At 36.3% G+C, this 24,012-nt stretch overlaps 2 protein-coding genes across 2 annotated transcripts in view; both read right to left on the minus strand.

The window, feature by feature from the left end:
- The window catches only part of irf3 (interferon regulatory factor 3), an 11,461-nt gene extending 7,635 nt beyond the window's left edge, over positions 1-3,826 (minus strand). The window contains exons 1-6 of the mRNA XM_016455226.1: positions 3,621-3,826; positions 2,990-3,191; positions 876-1,053; positions 759-790; positions 568-610; positions 403-468 (exon numbers count right to left, since the gene is read on the minus strand). Coding sequence (XP_016310712.1) covers positions 403-468; positions 568-610; positions 759-790; positions 876-1,053; positions 2,990-3,154 — 484 coding nt within the window. The 5' untranslated portion in view covers positions 3,155-3,191; positions 3,621-3,826. The remainder of the gene's footprint in view (positions 1-402; positions 469-567; positions 611-758; positions 791-875; positions 1,054-2,989; positions 3,192-3,620) is intronic.
- A 2,986-nt stretch (positions 3,827-6,812) lies between these two features.
- The window catches only part of prr12a (proline rich 12a), a 42,407-nt gene continuing 25,207 nt past the window's right edge, over positions 6,813-24,012 (minus strand). Inside the window, exons 8-18 of the mRNA XM_016455225.1 lie at positions 18,771-19,461; positions 18,440-18,612; positions 17,645-17,956; positions 17,415-17,531; positions 16,604-16,734; positions 15,680-16,113; positions 13,484-13,606; positions 13,298-13,395; positions 8,623-8,754; positions 7,064-7,159; positions 6,813-6,977 (exon numbers count right to left, since the gene is read on the minus strand). Coding sequence (XP_016310711.1) covers positions 6,843-6,977; positions 7,064-7,159; positions 8,623-8,754; positions 13,298-13,395; positions 13,484-13,606; positions 15,680-16,113; positions 16,604-16,734; positions 17,415-17,531; positions 17,645-17,956; positions 18,440-18,612; positions 18,771-19,461 — 2,442 coding nt within the window. The 3' untranslated portion in view covers positions 6,813-6,842. The remainder of the gene's footprint in view (positions 6,978-7,063; positions 7,160-8,622; positions 8,755-13,297; positions 13,396-13,483; positions 13,607-15,679; positions 16,114-16,603; positions 16,735-17,414; positions 17,532-17,644; positions 17,957-18,439; positions 18,613-18,770; positions 19,462-24,012) is intronic.

Here is a 24,012-nt window from a genome sequence, read left to right on the forward strand (position 1 = left end):
GGATCATGTGACACTGAAGACTGAAGTAATGATGCTGAAAATTCAGCTTTGATCACAGGAATAAATTACATTTTTACATATATTCACACGGAAAACAGTTCTTTTAAATTGTAATATTTCATAATATTACTGTGTTTTACTCAAATAAATGCAGCCTTGGTGAGCAAAAGAGACTTTTTTATATTCCAAACTTGTGACAGATAGTGTATACATATAATAATAAAATGGCCATCTTTCCAGGATAGATAGGTATATACGATAAAATAATTATTTTTTCATCATAATATAATAACAGTCCCATATAAAACATTATCCAACCATACAGAGACCAAGGGCAACTTAAAATAAAGGTAATTAAATCATAGAGTTAATCCATCATCTTTTCTGGTATTTTCAATCTACCTCGTGAGGGACTTTCCTGAAGGTTTAGTCCTGTGAAATCTTGCTCCAAACCTTGGGGTGGATGTGCTAAGAAATATAAAAGTAAAACATACTGTCATCACAATGAAAGGCCTACCTCACAAATATATAAAAAAATGCATGGCTGGGTATAAAATGCTGTCTTACTAGGGAACATGTCGCTCTCCTCCACATACAGTTCTGGTGAAAACTAAAAATGAAGAAAAGAAAAGAAGAAAAAAAACAATTCCCAAGTCAGTCTGTGTATGTCGTATCTGATGCCACAGGCTGTCCATTTGAGAGTGCTTTAAAGAAAAACCAGACAAACACAGATTAAACCTGATGAAACAGATACGCACATCAGTCTCTTGAGAGCCCTCGGATCCTGAAGCTGGAGAGGAGACAAAACAAATATCAGATTTAACAGTTCAATCAATCTTCTTAATGGCATCAACCACAAATGTAATGCTTCCTACCCGCAGAATGAGGTTCAGATGGAAACTGATAGACTTTATGTGGATTAGCGGCATCGTTCTTGCTGTCAAATATAATCTTGAAGCCTTTAGCACGAAGAGCGCTACGGAAGTTTCTCTTCCAAACAGGGGGATCTCCGTTTATCCTGCCATCTCCAGCGACGCTCGTCTGAGCCCACGCCTGACGGGGACAAAATACAGTTATCAGAAGAAAAGTACTCCATGTCTGCTCTGACGGTAATACCATGCTTATATACTATGGTACTGAATGATTTATATTGATATAGGTATTTACCTGATACTCCAAGGTACTTAAAAAAAAACTTACATTAAATGTAATATGTGGTGTTGCTTGGTTGTAATAAATATAAATGTATAAATGCTGATTGTAATGGAAGTGTAGTAAATTATAAGGTATTATCAATAATATACTAAATATACAATTGAATTACCAATAGTAGTTTCATTAGTACCTTGGGGTACTTGAAATAATTTTATAATACTTTTTTTTTTTGTTACTCATTTAAAATACCATCCCTTGTCAAAAAAAGAGGTACTCTTTAGCATACTTTCAAAAAGAGTACTTATGGAGATGATACACTTTAAAAGAATATACTTGGGCACTTAACTGCATGTTATTTACAATTAAATTAAAATGTATTTAGTTTAAATACATTTACAATACGTTTATCACAATACATTTATAATACATTAAATACATTATTAGTTCAAATGTACCTTAAAGGCACAATATGTACGATTTTTTTTATTAAAATATCCAAAAACCACTAGAACAGTGTTATATATTCTGCTGACTTGTGTATTTACATTATCCCAAATGTTTCAAAGAATGTTTAAATCCAGAGAAATAAGCAATTTTAACTAGTGATACGGACCGTGTTCATAGTGTCATTGTGTCGCCTGCTAATAATGTCATAACCAGTGTTGGGGAAAGTTACTTTTAAAAGTAATGCATTACAATATTGCTTTACTCCATAAAAAAGAAGTAATCTGATTACGTAACTCGCGTTACTTGTAATGCGTTACCCCCAACACTGGTCATAACCCCTCGATTTCCGGTTTTGTTTTGTAGAAAATATAGAAACACCAAAGAAGCTTTAATATGTTGTGTGTTTTAATAGACCGGTGACGACCGCACAGAGTAGCATTATAACAGAACTTTCAAATGTATCTAGTATGATAAAACAGCGCTGCTTTACCCCACATACGCACGACCGGAAGGAGCGGAAGCAGTCGACTGTGGCATAATAAAAGCTCCGCTGCTGTGTCGTGCTCGTTCAGCGGCCTCGTTTCGCTTCGACGGCTTTCAGCCTCACCCTGCTTCATTCTACTATGTTAATAAATCATTAGCTCATCCATGAACATGATTTCTGCCCGAGTCCCGTCGGATTGCATCGGCTGTGGGGATGAAGACCACAACTCCCATGATTCCACACTCAGTCACTGCGTCATCAAACTACGCCTTTGCCTCGTTGTTTATTTTGAATACGCGCTCTCCAGCGGCGAAAATTACATATTGTGCCTTTAAATGCAATTAGTTGAACTTAAGAGTGCTTTTTTGACCCACTTAAGTATGATTTAAGTACATCTTATGTGTCATAATTCATAATTACTTCGGTTGTTTTATATTGTTGAAGTGTAGGCTATTACCGAGTGTACTGACAAGCATTTATGGCAAACTAAAATATTGTAATAATTACAGATTTGTATCAGTGGTACAGTAATATTACAGTGTATCAGTAATAAAACACTATACAATTAGATAAAATTGTACTTTAAATGAGCTTTAGTCAACACATCAAAATAAATTTACTTCTTTAAAGCAGACAAAAGCAATTATTACAAATTAACATTATTACAAAATGCACTTCTTGAAAGTGTATTTAAGTGTAAGAAACAGTCACGAAAAGTGTAGCCCTACTCTATTTAAATAAGTAAAATAAAATGTAGACTTGAAGTACTGCAAGTGCACATTTAATAAAGTTAAACACACTTCTTTTTCTCAAGGGATGCCACATAAATAGGGTATTCATTAAGCACCATGGTGAAAAAAACTACACAGAAATGTCTTAATGATGCATGACAAATAATCTCACCTTGAATATGAGGACATCAACATTGTTGGAGTCCTGTCTTAAAGCGTGCTTCCATGGAATGCTAAACTGTCTTTGTTCTTTATTGGTCCAACACACTCCAGGATAACTTCCACTTTGGATTTGTTCATACAACCAGGGCACGAAGAGTGGTTTTGGTTGGGCCATGATGCAATCAGACTATACACACCAAACCATCAATGTACTGCACAAACAACACAACCGAAAACCATGCTGAAAAATCCTCATAGTCATAATCAGTCATTCTTGAGAAGTGGGACAAAACAGGGTGCAAAATTGTAATGAAAATATTGTTATTTTTAAAACTAATAGCAGTTAACTACCCTTGCTGGACCTGTTTTGTCCCATGTCTCAAGAATGACTGATATACAAACGTTCACAACCGCTATAAAACCCCTAAGTAAATACAGTACTTTCTGTTACTGTCAATGTTTGAATTCATGAAACTAAACTATACAGTATAATCTTTTCTTACATATCACAGTTCACATTTTCATTTTAGAAATGACATATATTGGAAAGACATTCTGTATAATGAATAATATGATCTCTGGGTTTATATAACACCGTAAGTATAATAACAAAAACACCATGCCATTTAATCGTGACTTACCTCGAGTCCTGTGGCCTCTCTTGGGTTTTTCAGCGAACTCTTCAGATGCCAGGACGATGAGACGGGCTTGTTTGTCAGTGCTGCTTTAATACTGAACTTTTTTCCAGATATTGTGCTTTATGATCAGGTGTTAGACATTACTCGGGAAATCCATGTCAGTTTCGATTTCCCATTTTGACGTCATTGCGCACGTCGCTCCAGGAGTGTCTCACCTTAGACGGCCACTAGGTGGCGCAGACGACCATTACAATTAAATAACATGGCAAGTTTGAACAACCTGAAAATCAATAATTACATATATATATATATTACTATTACTTGTTTCGCTTCTGTTTCAGTTTTTTATAACCATTTCTTACTATGTATAAGTAAGTTGTTGTTTTTTAGCATGTAGACGACCATTACAGTTAAATAACATGGCAAGTTTGAACAACCTGAAAATCAATAATTACATATATATATATTACTATTACTTGTTTCGCTTCTGTTTCAGTTTTTTATAACCATTTCTTACTATGTGTCAGTAAGTTGTTTTTTAGCATGTGTGTCTGGCAGTGTTATTTTTTAGGATTACTGATAAACTACTGTCGTTTGATTTGTATTATTTGTATTTGTTATTTATTTTAATTTTAGTTAAATTATGTCTGAATTTATGATGTCTGTATAGGTCTTTTATTAAGTTTTATTAGAGTTATTTTAATACTTCAACAAACTAAATGTGAATGAAATAATATATTGAATTTATAAATGTGTATGTATATATACAGTATATATGTATGTGTGTGTGGTTGTACATACACACATATGTAGTTGTTTTTTTTTTGGTGTTTGGCTTAGTGTTATGTTAGAATCATTATTATACTCATACCTTTTGTTCTTTAATATTTTGAATTGTTTTTAGCTTTATTTTTTGTTTTTCATTTAAAAGTTTTTACATTTTGTTGTATGCATTTGTCATTTCTATTTAATCTCTTTATTTTTAAAATGTGTATAGGTAGTATTTATAAAGTTTTAGCTTTGGATCTGTTTTTAGTTGTTTTAATACTGCAATTGATTGCTTCTGTTGTCCTCATTTGTAAGTCGCTCTGGATAAAAGCGTCTTAATTAATGACTAAATAAATAAAATAAAAAATATTGTTGTATTAACACAATGACTTTAATACGTTCCAGATCAGTACACTTCTCAAGATTTATATTTATTTGTTTTAGAGGGAATGTGGTGCAGAACAGAACTGAGGTGCTTAATAATGCAAAAAAATAAAGAAATAACCGGAACACGCCTACTTGTATGTCCTATTATGAATGTTTTCCATATTTTAGAATAATCATCAAAATGATGACCAAAAATGTCAAACCAATCAAAAATGCAGTAAAAAAAACTTTAGTTCTAATTTATAATTCTCAAAACAAAAAAAAACTAAGAATGTAAGCATGTCTTTATATCAAAAGTTATTAGGGTCATGAGAAATATTATTTATATAATACAATTATTCATATAATAGGCATATATTTATAAATATATGATTTATATAATAGGCAAGCTACTTTTTGACATATTTGCAAATTGATATACATTTCAGGTCAGAGTTGTACTTTCTGGTTATACTTTCTGAAAATATTCCAAACCATTTCTGACCATTTATTATCAGAAAAAGCTAGACATTTTTTACTTTTTCTAAGAAGTTCCTGGCTGGAAATACCCATCTGCGAAGATAAGGAATGGTTAAAGAGAAGATAGAGAGAACAAAGCATGAAAAACAACAGCAATAATAAACAATAACAGCAAAAAGAGGAACTGTAATGAAGTCATGGCCGAAGTTCAAGAAAAAGTACAAACCTTTGCATTTAGAAATTTAGGGAAGAAAGTTCTGTGGAAGCCCCCCAAAAAAACAGATTTCAAAAGGTCTGACTTGACTGTAATTTTCACCTGTCACAACGGTTAGGGTTAGACTTTTCAGCGTGAACCTGAGCAGAAAAGCAGCGTCTTATTTAACACAAAGTAGTTGTTGATGGTTTTATTTGTTTGTCAAATACAGGGATAGTCCATGTACAGAAGAACCAGAAGATTTTTGTCAAGAGCTGTACAATATTTACACAAAGGCTTTACTTTTGAAAGAAGCACAGTATTAGATTGTTCCAAAAGAATACTCAGAATATAGACAAAAGACAAACAAACAAAAACAAATTTCCATTTTAAATAGTACTAATACATAATCCCTCTCTAATGGGAACCAGATGCTTCACTCTCGCTTTCAATTCCATTTATTTTCTCTGTAGAATGCACTGCAATAATACCGTTTTGCGTAGCTTGAAATAGTTTGTTCTACTCTGTCTTTCTCTTCTCTTCTATAACAGATCAAAACGATAATACATTTTCCATGGTGTCTACCCACCTTTGATGAGCAAAAAGGAAGACAGCTCAGAATGTGGCAATAAGATCCATGTATAACATCTGAACAAACATTATTTGAACCGTTTTATATGAAGCATCACTGGTTTGTATTGTATGTGCGAATTGCTGTTAAAAAATGTCTTTATAAATAATAAAAATGTATTACTTTAGCTTGTTTCACGTGTGGAGACTAAAGCGTTGAATGTCATCACATGTCATTGCACGCATCTTCATCTTCTTCTGCACTCGTTTCAGAAAAAAAAACTGAAATAAAACTGTTATTGTCTTAAAAAATTATTCGTGTAAAATTCAGTAACAGATTTCCTCCTAAAGTCGGCGCGAAGCGAACTCCTCCTGTCAGTTATTCCCGCGACGAATCGGTCGATTCGAAAGTATAAAGACTTCACACAGTATATTCCTTCAACCGTAGCTCCATGGTTCTGTGTACCATTTCCTTCGGATTCATTGAAAATTCGGTCAAATCTGATCTCAGTTTAGTCACATCCATATGCCTGAACGCTCAGGACGGATCCTGCGTTTTTGCACACGTTTGTAAAGAGTTAATAAAGTCTGGCGGCAACCTGCTGGGCTCATCGCCCGGTCCTCTCCTGTCGCCATTTAAAAGAAACATTTCTGTAAAACCGAGGAGGAGGAGGACAGGAGAGCTAGGCAACAATAAATCCAGCTTCTTTATACATCAAGGCCTTTTTTCATGCTCCCCCGTCCTTTCTTTTCCTCTCTGTCTTAAGCTTTGGTGCTGAGGGTCATCAGCTCTAAGAAGGAGCTGAAGAGCGTTTCATGCTCCCCCGTCCTTTCTTTTCCTCTCTGTCTTAAGCTTTGGTGCTGAGGGTCATCAGCTCTAAGAAGGTGTTGAAGAGTGTCTCCAGCCAGCTCTGATTGGCCATGCACTGCTGAACAACTTCCTCTTGTCCAGGATCTTCTGAAGCCTGCTCTATAGTGTTCGTCTGAAAGAAAAGAGAGCATTTCAATGCAGATTTGCATTGCATTTGTTTACTGCAGCTGCTTATGGGAAATGTAGTTCGATCCTTACCTCTTTCTTACAGTGTAAGAAGGTATGATATTTATAATGATGCAGCGAATGGTAGAGACTGTAGAGTCGACATGTTTCTGTTGACAACTTGAGGTCCTGGCGGAGACAGGAATGGTGACGTTAGTATTATTATTGTTTCTACATTGTCCTTGTTAATTATTAGGGCTGTCACTGGAGTCAAAATATTTTTATATTTATTTTATTATATAATGTGCTGCTCATGTTCTGTAAGTAAAACCAAGCATGATTACAAGTATGCATTAAGTTTATAAAATAATTTCAATCATTCAAACTCAAATATTGCACGTCCATTTATTGACTAATAAAATACGCAACCATTCAAAAGTCAAGGGTTGCCGAGATATTTTTGAAAGATGTCTCTTATGCTCACAAAAATACAGTAGAAATTGTAAAAATTAGTACAGTAAAAATTACCCAGTAATATTGTGAAATATTACAATTTAAAATAACTGTTTTATTTCTGAATATATTTTAGAATGTAATTTATTTCAAATGATGCAAAGCTGAATTTTCAGCATCATTACTCCAGTCTTCAGTGTCACATGATCCTTCAGAAATCATTCTAATATGCTGATTTGCTGCTCGAGAAACATTTCTTATTAATATCTCTGTTAAAAACAGTTGTGCTGTTCAATATTTTTGTGGAAACAGTGATACTAAAGCAATAAGCCCCAAGAAGCCGTGGTTTACAGTGAATTCATAACAGCTAAGGGGCGTTGTTAGGTAGCTGTCGAAGCGGAGTTATTCCAAAACGTTTATTCCATAACCGTAGTTAGGTTTCTCGAAATAAAACAGAGCAAATAAAGTGTAATGATATTAATAAAAACAGTATTCTTCCACCAAACAATGTAGTTCCTCAGAAACAGTTGTGGTTGCAACAAAGTGGTTGCCAAGCAACACACAAAGTAAACAAAGGTGTATGTTTGTAGAGTAATTTACAACAGCTTCGAACGCGGCTCAACCAATCAGAATCAAGGACCGGAACTAGCCGCTTTATAAATTGTTTTTCTAGACAGCTAAGGGGCGTTGTTAGGCACGACGCGAAGCGGAGTTATTCCAAAACGTTTATTCCATAACCGTAGTTAGGTTTCTCGAAATAAAACAGAGCAAATAAAGTGTAATGATATTAATAAAAACAGTATTCTTCCACCAAACAATGTAGTTCCTCAGAAACAGTTGTGGTTGCAACAAAGTGGTTGCCAAGCAACACACAAAGTAAACAAAGGTGTATGTTTGTAGAGTAATTTACAACAGCTTCGAACGCGGCTCAACCAATCAGAATCAAGGACCGGAACTAGCCGCTTTATAAATTGTTTTTCTAGAATTGTCACTTTTGCTCAATTTAATGCAGCCTTGATGAATAAAAGCATTCTTTAAAAAAAAAACAAGAACAACAAATAAATAAATAAATAAATTGATTACAAATTAACAGCCCTATTAATTCTATTTAAAAATAAAGGGGGTGGGACTATGGGAAGCTGCCATAATCAGATCAGATTCAGAGGTCTGCAGCAAAAAAAAATGTAGGTTTTGTTGACCTGTGGTTTGGGAACACTCTTTTTGATGCGGTTCAGGGTTTTGCGGTTGTAGCATTCACCACCCAGTCTGACCCTCACCGTCCCCGAGTCCAGGGGCTCCGCTGTTATCTGAGGGCAAGTGTGAAGAGCTTCCTGTGGAGCAGAAACGGAAGGAACTTTAGGCGAAGAATGGTTGCAACAGGGTTCACACAAGGTCTGTAAAATGCTTGAATTTAGCTTTTAGAAAATTAAACTCTTCATTTAAATGTAAAAGGAATATGTGGATTCAGTTTGCACACAAGAAACAATTTTATTTCTGTCATGACAACCCTCTGAGAGTTTAGCATGGTAATATATAGGGCTGGGTTTTGACACAAATTTCACAATTCGATTCTGATTCACAAGCTTGCGATTCAATTCAATTTCCGATTTGATTCAATTCAATATCGATTATTTTGGATATATATCAGGTACAGTAAATGCCAAATTTTCTCAAGGAAAAAAAAACCTCTCAACTAATGCTGTAAAATATACACGAGTCAGTTGGCACTATATTACTGTAATACTGAAGGTTGAAATTAACTGATTTGTATACAAACGCTTAAATTACACTCAATTAAGTTTTTATAATAATAAAAATACAATTACATAATTATATTTCTACTCCAATTTGTTTTTTTAAATAAACATTTAAATTGTGGCTGTCATAAAAACTTGACGGATTTAATCAAACAAATTAAACATTGAAGAACAGTAAAAATTATAATGAATATGTTATATGGTACATATATTTAGCAAAATGCTCCTCTCTAGAGTTCATTTTTCTAGCTGCCTAACAAGCGTATGGTCATTGAATATGTTTTTTCGGAGGTAAATGTGACGTTACGTGACATTGCTTACAAGCTGTTATATTGACGTCTTTCTGCCGTTGAAACACTGATTGAGCGATTATATGAGACAGGATATGGATTTCGTTAAGTTGTACTCCTTCTTTTAACATACCTTCGGGTGTTCATTCATGTTTATTTCGAGCTGAACCTGGTAACATATATTACACATATGAAATAACCCCCAAATATGACATACATGAAATCACACCATAGCAGATCAATAGAGGTGGAGCTGGGGAAGGTGGAGGGTTTTTCAACAAGCACTAGCCAAGTATTTGAATGCTGAGCAGCAAGCATATTGGCTGCTGATGCGAAAAGAAACCAATCAAGCTGTGCCATGTGAATGATGAAATTATACAGTTTGAATTAGAACCTATCGGCCTGTGCCATCTAGAGTTTCATGACAGAATATGTATATGTATATATATAATATGTATGAATATGAATATGTATATATAATTTGTATATGTTGGAAAAGTATAAAAAGTCTGATATATTCAGAATTACAGTAACAGTGACTACGATCTAATCGTAGTATGTCACAGATTGCCTTGGATAAGTAAGTATTTTATACTGTAGATTCTTCCGGGCTCACGCTCCACTCAAGAGTCATGTGAGTTAAATGCTTTACTGTGCAGTTTTGTAACCATGTTCAAGATCAGTTTGTTTCTGAAATGAGTTAAAACGCATAAATGAATATCTGTGAGTCTCTCTCTCTGCTCTTTTTAATTATCCAGCAACTAAAAATGAGCTGTGAAATGAGCAAAACACTATACATAATGCAATTAGTGTCTAAAACAAGAGAAATTATTAACAGTCTCCAAAGGAATAAGCATTCATCACACAGTAATTTCTAAAAACTGGGTAATTCAGCATACTGAATAATCAGCAGAAGGCTATTATTCTGAGATTTTAAAGTGTAGGGTGTATTTCATGACATTAAAGGTGCTCAAGGCTGCCATCTACTGTCTGTATTTATTTATTTATTAAGTATTTTATAAAGACTTTTAACTTCATATATATTTTGTCCTTAGTGCGAATTCTTTTTATATATTATATTCTGTTTATTTTCTATAAAGAACGAAGATAACGAGAAATAATTAAACTAAGAAAAACATTATATGAAGTCCTTGAAAAAAAATGGTGCTGGAAAAAGTGCTTGAAAGTCCTTGATTTTCAAAACGTGGTCCCCGTATGAACCCTGTTGCTAAGGGACACGAAAGAGAAACTGAGCAATTGAATAAAAAATAAATAAATCAAGCAAGCACAAATAATAACGTGAAGTACCTGGTGCTGAGAGTTCATATTGACTCTTTTCAAAAGCTTCCTCTTCTGCTCACTGAGAAGGCTGTCAATCTTGCGCATTGGAGGAAGATATAATTCATCTGAAATAGCCAATAATGCAAAAAGAAGTGAATTTCATCTTCTGGTTTGGTAATGACAGAGCGCTAGTTTGTTTGAGAGGTAATCACATTCACTTACCTTCTGTGTCCTCTAGAGCCTGAATCATGTCCGGGTCGAGTGCCGTACTGACCAGCATCTCCACGTAGCTCCGGTACATCTCACGCATTGCACGTGTGTTCAGGCCCGCTTTGACTGAGACTGCTGGACAGACACACATCAAGTTATATTCACATCAACACACGATCATAACTGCACACTGCCTGCTATTTTATGTCACATGACTGCATTTTTTTTTTTTTTATGTGTGTAAAAAGTCATTTTGCATTATAGTTGCACAAAAACAAGTCACATTTCACTCCAAAATCAAAAGGAAAAAAAAGAATTTATATTTTACAAATTAACCAGACCAAGACCAATTTTATATTTTTCAGACATTATTTTTATGACAGTTATGACTTCCACAATTCCTACAAAATTCTGATAATAGTAATGCACATAAAGGTTTTCATTTTTATGGGGTTTTTTTATATATAAAATATTTTGTTTTTTTTTATATGTAATTCCCATTATTCTTTGAAAAATGGCTAATGCATTTTTTTTTTTTTAAATCTGCAAACACTAAAGGCAGTAACACTAAAAAACAATGTGATATATAAACATTTTAGAAATAAAACATATCAAATAATAAGATTATATATTGAAGATTAAGATTTTGCAATACAATAATGAGAAATAACGTCAAAGAAAAAGAAATAATCACAACGCCAAAAATTGCACAAATTATTCTTCAAATATTTTATTTACTAATTTTATTTTTAGGGGCTTTTTATTTTTTGTTTTGTATTTATGCGTTACAATGTTGCATGTTGTTGTATGTTGAAGTTGAACTGAACTATAGGCTTTTCTTTTCTATGCAAAACATAATTTCCTAATTTTTGTCTTTTGATTTCAGGGTAAAATATAATCTATGAATATAGTTTATGGGTGTATTCACACCTGTCTTGTTTGGTTCGATTGAATCGAACTCAAGTTCATTTCCCCATTTGGTGCGGATCTTTTGGGCAGGTGTGAATCCCCAATTGTAAGTCGCTTTGGATAAAAGCGTCTGCAAAATGACTAAATGTAAATGTGAATACAGCAATCGCACTCGGATGCGCACCAAACAACCGTACCGAGACCCAGCTGAAGAGGTGGTCTCGGTCCGCTTCCAAATGAACTCTGGTACGGTTGAATGGATGAACCAAGGAATGGATGACCTTAAGCACACGTGTGGTTTTGTTTACAGTTTCTGGTTCACTTGCAAAAAGGTTCTGGTTCACTCACCAAACAAAAAAAATCAACATTGTATTTGGTCCGGACCAAAGCAAGCGAACTAGCAGACTTTCCTGGTGTGAATACACCCTAAAGAGAATGATCTATTTTTATTCAAAACTTTTACAATACAAATGTCTTAAAAGGTTAGTTCACCCTAAAATGAAAATGATGTCATTAATTACTCACCCTCATGTCGTTCCAAACCTGTAAGATCTTCGTTCATCTTCGGAACACAAATTAAGATATTTTTGATGAAATCCTGCATAGACAGCAACGCAACTGTAATGTTCCCAGGTCCAGAAACGTAGTAAGGACATCGGTAAAACAGTCCATGTGACATCAGTGGCTCAACTTCAGTTTTGCGAAGAGTACTTTTTGAGCGCAAAGAAAACAAAAATAAACATTTTTTCAACAATTCTTCAAATGCTTTACTGTGCAGTTTTGTAACCATGTTCAAGATCAGTTTGTTTCTGAAATGAGTTAAAACGCATAAATGAATATCTGTGAGTCTCTCTCTCTGCTCTTTTTAATTATCCAGCAACTAAAAATGAGCTGTGAAATGAGCAAAACACTATACATAATGCAATTAGTGTCTAAAACAAGAGAAATTATTAACAGTCTCCAAAGGAATAAGCATTCATCACACAGTAATTTCTAAAAAGTGGGTAATTCAGCATACTGAATAATCAGCAGAAGGCTATTATTCTGAGATTTTAAAGTGTAGGGTGTATTTCATGACATTAAAGGTGCTCAAGGCTGCCATCTACTGTCTGTATTTATTTATTTATTAAGTATTTTATAAAGACTTTTAACTTCATATATATTTTGTCCTTAGTGCGAATTCTTTTTATATATTATATTCTGTTTATTTTCTATAAAGAACGAAGATAACGAGAAATAATTAAACTAAGAAAAACATTATATGAAGTCCTTGAAAAAAAATGGTGCTGGAAAAAGTGCTTGAAAGTCCTTGATTTTCAAAACGTGGTCCCCGTATGAACCCTGTTGCTAAGGGACACGAAAGAGAAACTGAGCAATTGAATAAAAAATAAATAAATCAAGCAAGCACAAATAATAACATGAAGTACCTGGTGCTGAGAGTTCATATTGACTCTTTTCAAAAGCTTCCTCTTCTGCTCACTCAGAAGGCTGTCGATCTTGCGCATTGGAGGAAGATAGAGCTCATCTGAAATAACCGGTAATGCAAGGAGATGGGTGAATTTCATCTCATGTTCTGATGATGACAGAGCGCTACGGTAATCACATTCACTTACCTTCTGTGTCCTCTAGAGCCTGAATCATGTCCGGGTCGAGTGCCGTACTGACCAGCATCTCCACGTAGCTCCGGTACATCTCACGCATTGCACGTGTGTTCAGGCCCGCTTTGACTGAGACTGCTGGACAGACACACATCAAGTTATATTCACATCAACACACGATCATAACTGCACACTGCCTGCTATTTTATGTCACATGACTGCATTTTTTTTTTTTTTATGTGTGTAAAAAGTCATTTTGCATTATAGTTGCACAAAAACAAGTCACATTTCACTCCAAAATCAAAAGGAAAAAAAAGAATTTATATTTTACAAATTAACCAGACCAAGACCAATTTTATATTTTTCAGACATTATTTTTATGACAGTTATGACTTCCACAATTCCTACAAAATTCTGATAATAGTAATGCACATAAAGGTTTTCATTTTTATGGGGTTTTTTTATATATAAAATATTTTGTTTTTTTTTATATGTAATTCCCATTATTCTTTGAAAAATGGCTAATGCATTTTTTTTTTTTAAATCTGCAAACACTAAAGGCAGTAACACTAAAAAACAATGTGATATATAAACATTTTAGAAATAAAACATATCAAATAATAAGATTATATATTGAAGATTAAGATTTTGCAATACAATAATGAGAAATAACGTCAAAGAAAAAGAAATAATCACAACGCCAAAAATTGCACAAATTATTCTTCAAATATTTTATTTACTAATTTTATTTTTAGGGGCTTTTTATTTTTTGTTTTGTATTTATGCGTTACAATGTTGCATGTTGTTGTATGTTGAAGTTGAACTGAACTATAGGCTTTTCTTTTCTATGCAAAACATAATTTCCTAATTTTTGTCTTTTGATTTCAGGGTAAAATATAATCTATGAATATAGTTTATGGGTGTATTCACACCTGTCTTGTTTGGTTCGATTGAATCGAACTCAAGTTCATTTCCCCATTTGGTGCGGATCTTTTGGGCAGGTGTGAATCCCCAATTGTAAGTCGCTTTGGATAAAAGCGTCTGCAAAATGACTAAATGTAAATGTGAATACAGCAATCGCACTCGGATGCGCACCAAACAACCGTACCGAGACCCAGCTGAAGAGGTGGTCTCGGTCCGCTTCCAAATGAACTCTGGTACGGTTGAATGGATGAACCAAGGAATGGATGACCTTAAGCACACGTGTGGTTTTGTTTACAGTTTCTGGTTCACTTGCAAAAAGGTTCTGGTTCACTCACCAAACAAAAAAAATCAACATTGTATTTGGTCCGGACCAAAGCAAGCGAACTAGCAGACTTTCCTGGTGTGAATACACCCTAAAGAGAATGATCTATTTTTATTCAAAACTTTTACAATACAAATGTCTTAAAAGGTTAGTTCACCCTAAAATGAAAATGATGTCATTAATTACTCACCCTCATGTCGTTCCAAACCTGTAAGATCTTCGTTCATCTTCGGAAGACAGCAACGCAACTGTAATGTTCCCAGGTCCAGAAACGTAGTAAGGACATCGGTAAAACAGTCCATGTGACATCAGTGGCTCAACTTCAGTTTTGCGAAGAGTACTTTTTGAGCGCAAAGAAAACAAAAATAAACATTTTTTCAACAATTCTTCTCCCCCGAGTTACGTCTTCCGCCATTTTAGAGAATATTACAATGCATACGCACGCTTTCCCCTAAGCGTAAACAACGCTGATTATGCAGATTACGTTCTTGGGTACTCTCCAAAATGGCAGAAGACATAACTCGGGGGAGAAGAATTGTTAAATAAATTATGTTATTTTTGTTTTCTTTGCGTTTGTTTTCTTTGTGCTCAAAAAATATTCTCGTAGCTTCGCAAAACTGAAGTTGAGCCACTGATGTCACATGGACTGTTTTATAGATGTCCTTACTACGTTTCTGGACCTGAGAACATTACAGTTGCATTGCTGTCTATGCAGGGTCTGAGAGCTCTCACATTTCATCAAAAATATCTTAATTTGTGTTCCGAAGATGAACGAAGGTCTTACGGGTTTGGAACGACATGAGGGTGAGTAATTAATGACAGAATTTTCATTTTGGGGTGAACTAACCCTTTAATGATAAATAAAAATGCACATTCAAGATGACTGCAATGTTAATTTGTCACATAAGAAACGTACATTGCACATCTCGGCAAATGGATGCCATACATTTTAAAAGTAAACTCACTTTCATCCTCACTTGCTGAGGAGTCCGAGTCTGAGGATGAGGGTACTTCCTTCAGCCACATCCTGCGTTTCTTAGGCGGAGGTTCAGCCTTCACCTTTGGTGGCTGAGGTTTGGCAGAGCGTTCAGTCTTCTTCTCCTGTCCACCGCTCCTCTTCTCCTCCTTCACCTTCCCTCGTTCTGTCACCGCTGCTCGTTTCTCAGGCTTCTGAGGTGGCGGAGGAGGAGGTGAAGCTTTCTTTTCTTTCTCTTTCTTTTCTTCCTTCTCCTTGGTTTTAAGCACTTTTTCTCTGTCTCGCTGTTCCTTTGGCCGAACATTGTTCTTCTCTCGGCTTTCACGTGGCTCCTTAATCTTCTCTCTGTCTTTTTCAGTCCTCTCTAAAGGAGTCTGGTTGTTGGGGGGTGGCGCTAACTTCGGAAGAGGTTGAGACTGTCTCCTACAAAGTAAAAAACAACACCTTTATCAAGCATGTCAACAGTACAAAACATGCAAATTACCCTACCCTAGATGAATAAACATAAGGGCTATATTAGCGTCCACACCAACATATGACAGCGATCTGTTTATTACATGTATGCTGCAGTAGCAGCGTCTGCCACTTTAAACGCTCAAGCTCTTTAAGGTTGGGTGGATTCTAATTGGCTGTCAATGTTTTTATCCTTGAGCAGCTGGAAAAAATGTTCTGAAAATTATTCCAATGATATAGTTCCTCTATATCCTTATTTTTATAGTTGTGGTGTGGATTTTCCTGTTCTCTTAAAGGGATAGTTCACCCAAAAATGAAAATTACCCCATGATTTACTCACCCTCAAGCCATCCTAGGTGTATATGTATATGACTTTCTTCTTTCAGACGAATACAATCGAAGTTATATTAAAAAATTTTCATTGACTTGACAAGACAGCAAGATAAACGGGTTGAAATACCTCATGTTGACAGCCCTGTGCCAGGGCTTACGGGAACAGACCCTCACGTAGTCTTTTTTGTTTATGTTTTCCAGAAACTTCCCATACAGCCGCTGGTAGCGCTTTTTGGCATCCCCGAAGTAACCCAGATACTGAGAGGAAGCAGAGAGGAGAAGGGGACAAAAGAGGACACAACATTTAGAAACTTACAGTGACACAACTTAAAATACAAAAACAAAACTAAGCACACAGAATCACCAATCACTTAAAGTTGTGCTGATAAATACTGTACTATCCAATGAGTACAGTTCACATTACTACATCATTTACATTTATGCATTTGGCATATGCTTTTATCCAAAGCAACTTTGCATTCAAGGTATACATTTTATCAGTTCATGCATTCCCTGGGAATCGAACCCATGACCTTGGTGTCACCATGCTCTACTGTTTGAAATACAGGAAGGCTAGATTTTAACAATTTCTGAAGAAAATGTGAGTGATGCTTAATGCCACAATGCTAGGGTGTTCTGTGGTTGCCATGATGTTGCTTTGCGGTTACAAAGGTGTTATAAATGGTAGTTTGATAATGTGCTGCGTAGGTGAATGGGATTAGCCTGTTTTATTTTCCATCGGACAAAAATAGAAAGTCTGATAATTCTGAAAATTAATAGTAACTTTACAAGTAGAAATTTTGTAAAATCACAATAATAACAGTGATGCTTGCCATGGCAAACAGCACTATTAAGTAAGAAGTGAACATATAGAACAGTAGAAATAGCTGAAACATTGTGTGCTGCTTTTTACAAACATGTGATTGGTCATGACTCACATTACTAGTGGCACAAAACTGTCTTTGTCCATCCTTAATCTCGGGGGAAAACTTCTGTAGCAGAGCTTTCTGTACACGCCAAATGGGAGGGGGCTCTCGTCCTGTCTGCAGGGCCAACTAGGGAGACACTCAAAATTAAACCTACATACCACATCACATTATTTATCTGCACATATGTATTATACACATGCTGACAAAGATCTAAAAAGAAAGAGAATGGACTGCTGTACCTTCAGACTCCTGATGTCCTCAATTCGCACCACAAACTCATCTCTCTCTCTGAAAATACCCTCGCCTCCACTCTCACTCTCATCCTCATCAGTCTCGCCAACAATGGCAGCACCGCTCTGTTTCTGTGCCAAGTGCAACGGTAGAATTTGAGGCGCAGGGGGCTCTTCAGGAGAGGCGGGCTCTGCAACGAATTCCTGTACTGGAGGTGGACTGGGCGAAGGTGGGCTAGAGGATAGAGGAGGCTCTGCAGGAGGAGGAGGTAGAGGAGAGAGGACAGGCACAGAGGAAGCCACAGGACTGGGTGGAGGCGTCTTCCAAGCTTTATAATGGCAGTGAATGGTGGTCGAGATTTTTAAGCAAAATAAAGTGCATCCATCCAGGTTAATAAAGGCCTTCTGAAGCGAGGTGGTACGTTTGTGTAAGAAGAATATCAATTTTTAAAACTTTTTAAAAATACGTTTTAAATATGGATATTTTTCGTACACAAGCGCATTGATTCACTTCAGAAGGCCTTTATTAACCTCCCGGAGCTGTGTGGAGTACTTTTTATGATGGATGGATGCACTTCAAAAACCTCGTAACATTAAGTGTCTGACCATATATAGAGCCACAATACCAACTCTGATGACGCTGTTTAATTACTGAATTTGAGGCGCAGGGGGCTCTTCAGGAGAGGCGGGCTCTGCAACGGACTCCTGTACCAGAAGTGGACTGGGCGAAGGTGGGCTAGAGGAGAGAGCAGGCTCTACAGGAGGAGGAGGTAGAGGAGAGAGGACAGGCACAGAGGAAGCCACAGGACTGGGTGGAGGCGATTTCTGAGAGGGGGAAGGATTGTCCTCCTGTGGAGGGAGAGGAGAGGGAAGGGGTGGAAGTGGTGATGGCGAGGAGGTGGAGGAGGGAGCAGGGGATGATGGGGAAACTGGGAGAGAAGGGGGAGCTTGGGCTTCAATAGCTTCTTTGAGTGAGTCTGCAAGAGAGAACGGTACTCTTAAATTTTCAACCACCCACAGTATTAACAAAATAACAGCAAGTGTTAAATTGTGTCTTAATAATGCCCTATTTTAACAAGGCACAGGTGTTTGTGAAGCTGCTTAATTCATCCTACTTTCCAAAAATGACCCTCACCTCCAACTTTGGGGACACTCAGCAGCTCCATATCTGAGACTTTCTCTTTCTCTTCTTTGTCTTGCTCCACTTCCTCTTCTAGATCCTTCTCTTTTTCTTCCATTTCTTCTTCCTGCTCTTCTCTTTGCAATCTTGCAGGCTCAACGGAGTGGGTATGGGCATGTGAGGGCGAGTGTATATGCAGTGGTGGTTGAGGGCTGAGGGCTGGTGGCTGCTGTGTTGGTGTCAGTGGTTCAGGAGGAGGTGGAGGAGGGGGTGGTGGAAGTGAAGGAGGCTGCATTGTAGAGGTGAGTTGAGGAGTGTCATACAGGGCAGAGATTGCAGAGGAGATGCTCTTTTGCAGGTCCTGGTTCTTTCCGACAGAGTCCTCCTCATCGGACGAGAAGGAGGGCAATGTCTCAAGGTTCCTTTTCAGCTCTTCATCCAAACGCTTGCATGGGCTAGGACAGCCACCCAAAGACAGTCCTCCATCACTTTCACCATCTCCATATCCAGATAAAGCTGCAGCAGCTGGGGGAGGTGGAGGTTGAGGGGATAATGGGCGAAAGCTTCCACTTTTCCCAGGAGAGGCATCTTCATTTCCAGCGCTGTCAGCTGACCCTGTTGACAATCCTGATGGCCTTTTTCCAGACTTTAAAAAATCCAAAAATGAGGCAACAAAGCCAGTCTTCTCTGACTCTTTCTCTTCCAACTAAATATGAAGGGACAGAATTTTTCATTAGATCAAAATGTAAAAACATGCTCAAAAACACAGCTCTGGGATCTACACTGCATTCTCATACCTCTTGGGATTTGGACTTCTTGTCTTGAGGTCTGTTCATGTCAGGAACTCCGGGAGTCCCAGGGCTCAATCCCAAAGAGGGTGCTGAACCAAGGGAACCATCTGAGAGAGCCGGATCAGTGCCTGACAAGGAGTCTGTCCGCAACAAGGCATCAGAAGATGGCATGGTTCCAATAGGAAGTTTAATCTAATAAAGGGAAACAAGACATTATAGAAAATAACCTGGAACATGCAGATGTCCCATCATTCAAAAACTACAAGAGATGCACCGATAATAAAATTCTGGCAGACACTGATAAGCTGATTAGAGGTCGACTGATAGTGGATTTTACCGATACCGATAGCTAGGTTGGACTACACTGGCCGATAACCGATTAATTAAATGAAAACTGAATGAAAGTTAAAATAGTTAACTTTATTACAAAAAAAAAACAGTACTGAACCACACATTTAAAATGGAATAAAATGTTAGTATTAAATATTAATTATACATTGATCAATTTTAGTTCATAGTTCATTAACTAACAGATGCGTTCAATTCAAGCAGCGGTCCAAAACTGTTTATTTAATCCCCAAACAGGCAAAAGTTCACTTCAAGAATGAACAATGTGGCATTGATGATTTTGAAGTTTGGTGTTTGACAAAGCAAAGCAAAACAGAAAGAGAAAGTGTGATCTATATTATAGCACAATACACAATCTCCAAGCCTAGGGTGAAGTCATTATGCACATTAACAGGTTATGTGAGACAAATGTAATGTAATTTAATGGAAAGCTATGTGAGTGGCACTCTGTGGCGTGGAAGGATATCTATCGGTTGCATTTGCTTTCTCACGCCACTAGCTTTAAATATGCAACTTCTCTGGATTAAAGATGGTAACAATAAACTAATGTAAATAGATGTTAACAATTGTGGCATTAAACATTTGGGGCAGATTTGCGTGTGTTTTGTTCACATCGTTTTAACTGCTCAATGTTCTACTAATGTTAGCGTCCTCTCAGCCTTAACGGCAAACATACTGTTGTTTTTCTCTACTAATGCAGCATCTAGTCAACAATTTAATTACTTTATAATGATATGAAAACATGTACTGTAGTGTACGGTATACGTACGGTTTCGTTGTCGATCTTCCGCATCTGAATTGTCCCGCTCTGTGCAGTGCGCAGCCTCACGTGTCAAAACAAACAGCAGAGGCGTCAGTGATTCTCCTCTAGAAGCTGCTCTTGTACTGTATAATGACAGCGGACCGTCCTCAGCTGCTCCAGCAACTGACGCAACCCGGAAAAACTACCAATATGGATTTTTGGCAAACACCGATAGTTTCAGCAATCGACTATTCGTCCTGATTAATCGGCAACACCGATCAATCGGTTGACCTTTATATGTGTTTTTGATTAAATAAATGCAGCCTTAGTAAGTATAAGCATTTTTTTAAGCAAGCAACATACAGTATATGTTGTTTTGTTGTTTAATTATTATAAAGTGTTTTATTTTAGGACATTTACACCATTGTCTTCTATAGTGACCCATGTGGCAAGGCTGGAAATGCAACATTTCACTGTGTTATGAATAGTGTTCAGACACATTTCAGAAAGACAACTCGTTTGTTTAGCCAGAAGAGATCACTTAGAGCATGTCTGGTGCCTAAAACATGAAAACGGAATGGCTTCAGACAGATGCACTTAAAGTTCAAAGACACACACTTTACAATAATTAGAAACGTACCCTTGTGTTTATCACCTCTCTGTAACACTCTTCAACTGCTCACTAGATCCTGTGCTAGTGCTTGTTTTGGAGGGTTTAATTTTACTGGCTAAAGACCCCCTGTAAAAGTTTTGAGTAGTTTACCATACTTAAGTTCATCTAGACAATGGAAACATGCGTTTGGTTACGCAAAGATCAAAAAGAAGCAAACTGACTGTAATTCCAAAAGTAATCATTAGCAGAATTGCAGAGGCCATAAATTAAAATGTTTTCTATGTGTTTTACAACTGAATCTTAAAGCTTGGCCAGAGGCTCTTCATAATAAACATCAGATTTGGAGGGAATAATATCCACAATAACACAGAGGGAAGAACAATTTAACATGCTGAAACAAAGACTGATTTAAAGTAAAGTTAAACTGCTGTGATTGAACACTCTTGAATGTTTGGGCTACAGAAAGGCCTTTATTAATCAAATGCAATGTTTAAATGATATCTAAACATTTTGCAGCATATGTGTGTTTGGAGGTTTAAACTTTACACACAGCTGATCTTTCTGTTTATGAAGACTTCTGTTATTAGTGTTTTTTGTTAAGATTATCACCATTACTATTTCTCATACTTAGGGTGCAACTCGTCGAACATTTTGTTACTTTTATTATCTATCAATTAAGCATGATAGCAACCACCAGAACACCTTAGCAGCCACATACAGTAACAACTGTCGAATGCTAACATGCTTGTTTGTGTTGATTGATGTTTTGTTGAAACACAGTCAAACTGTGAACTGTGTCTGAAAAAAATAATAGCTTATAGCAACAAGACAGTTTAAAATGGAAGCTAATTTCTGCAATTAAATAAAATAAATAAATATAAATAAATAAATATAGTAATTTAAGGTAATTCTTTCTTATTGTAACATTACGATTGCGAGGCAATCAGAATTGCAAGAAGGAAACTAAACTAAGATAAAATTGTAGTTGTGAGAAAGAGTCAGAATTGCAAGTTTATAATTGCGAGTTTGTAACTTGCAATTGGGAGATATGATGTAAACTCACAAATCTCAAAAGAAAAGTCAATTTTGAGATAAAAACAATTTTGAGATAAAAACACACAAATGCTAGAAAAAAGTCTGAATTGTGTGATAAAAAGTCGCAATTACCTTTTTATATTTTATTTTGTTGTGGAAAAAAGCAATTCTTCAAAAGCAATTTTTGCGAGATATAAATTCAGAGTTGCAAAATATTAACTTAAAAAAAATACGTAATAAAAAAGTCAAATACAAGATGTTAACTCTCAATTCTGAGAAGAAAAGTCTTATTGCATTTGTAAATTACTTCTTTATAATTTATATTCTGACACTATGGGCCCTATTTTAACGATCTAAGCACATGGTCTAAAGCGCATGGCGCAGGTGCACTTAGGGCATGTCCGAATCCACTTTTGCAAGTTGGTAACGATGAAAAAAAATGGTACAGGCACATGGTCCAAAAGGGTTAGACCTATTCTCTTAAAGAGTCATGGGTGTGTTTTGGGTGTAACATGCAATAAACCAATCAGAGTCTCATCTCCCATTCCCTTTAAATGCCAGTTGCACTTGCACCATGGCGGATTTATATAGCACATTTTATACACAATAGTAATTCAAAGTGCTTTACATAAAAGGAAGTAAAATAGTCTTAAAAAATAATCACAACAATAAAACAAGGAATTTAAAAACTTTTAAAATGATTTAAAATTTGATTTAAAATGAATTTAAAACAGTTAAAGATAGAAAATGATTATATATGAAATACTGTGCAATCAGTTCGGACGTAGCACAGTGCTCATTCAATAAATGCACAGCTAAACAGATTAGTTCTGAGTCTGGATTTAAGTGTGGCTAATGTTTTAGCACATCTGATCTGTTCTTGAAGCTGATTCCAACTGTGGGCGGCATAATAGCTAAAAGCGGACTCCCCTTGTTTTGTGTGAACCCTTGGTATTTCTAACTGACTCGATCCTAATGATCTGAGTGGTCTGTTAGGTTTATATCTGCAATGTATTTAGGTCCTATGCCATTGAGTGATTTATAAATGAGTAAAAGTACTTTAAAATCAATCTTAACTATAACTGGAAGCCAGCGTAAGGACCTGAGGACTGGTGTGACATGCTCAGATTTTCTGGTTCTAGTCAGAATCCTGGCAGCAGCGTTCTGGATGAGCTGCAGCTGTCTAATAGTCTTCTTGGGAAGGCCGGTGAGGAGACCATTACAATAGTCCACCCTGCTGGTGATAAAGGCATGAACAAGTTTCTCCAAGTCGTGACTGGAAACAAAACATCTAATTCTTGCAATGTTTTTGATATGATAGTATGCTGATTTAGTTACTGCTTTGATATGACTACTGAAACTAAGGTCTATCTCCAGAATGACACCAAGATTCTTGACTTGATTTTTAGTTGTTTGACCCCTAGAGTCAAGGTATGCATTCACCTTGAGAACTTCATCTTTGTTTCCAAATGCAATGACTTCAGTTTTCTCCTTGTTTAACTGAAGAAAGTTCTGTCACATCCAACTGTTAATTTCATCAATACATTGGCAGAGGTAGTCAATGGGGCTGTTGTCATTTGGAGATAAGGCTAGGTAAATCTGGGTACCATCAGCATAGCTGTGATAGGCAATTTGGTTCTTTCTCATTATTTGACTTAGTGGGAGCATATACAGGCTAAACAAGAGCGGTGCAAGAATTGAGCCTTGTGGGACTCCGCATGTCATGGA

This window comes from Sinocyclocheilus anshuiensis, unplaced genomic scaffold, assembly GCF_001515605.1.
Source record: "Sinocyclocheilus anshuiensis isolate Anshui unplaced genomic scaffold, SAMN03320099.WGS_v1.1 scaffold287, whole genome shotgun sequence".
Lineage (NCBI taxonomy): Eukaryota > Metazoa > Chordata > Actinopteri > Cypriniformes > Cyprinidae > Sinocyclocheilus > Sinocyclocheilus anshuiensis.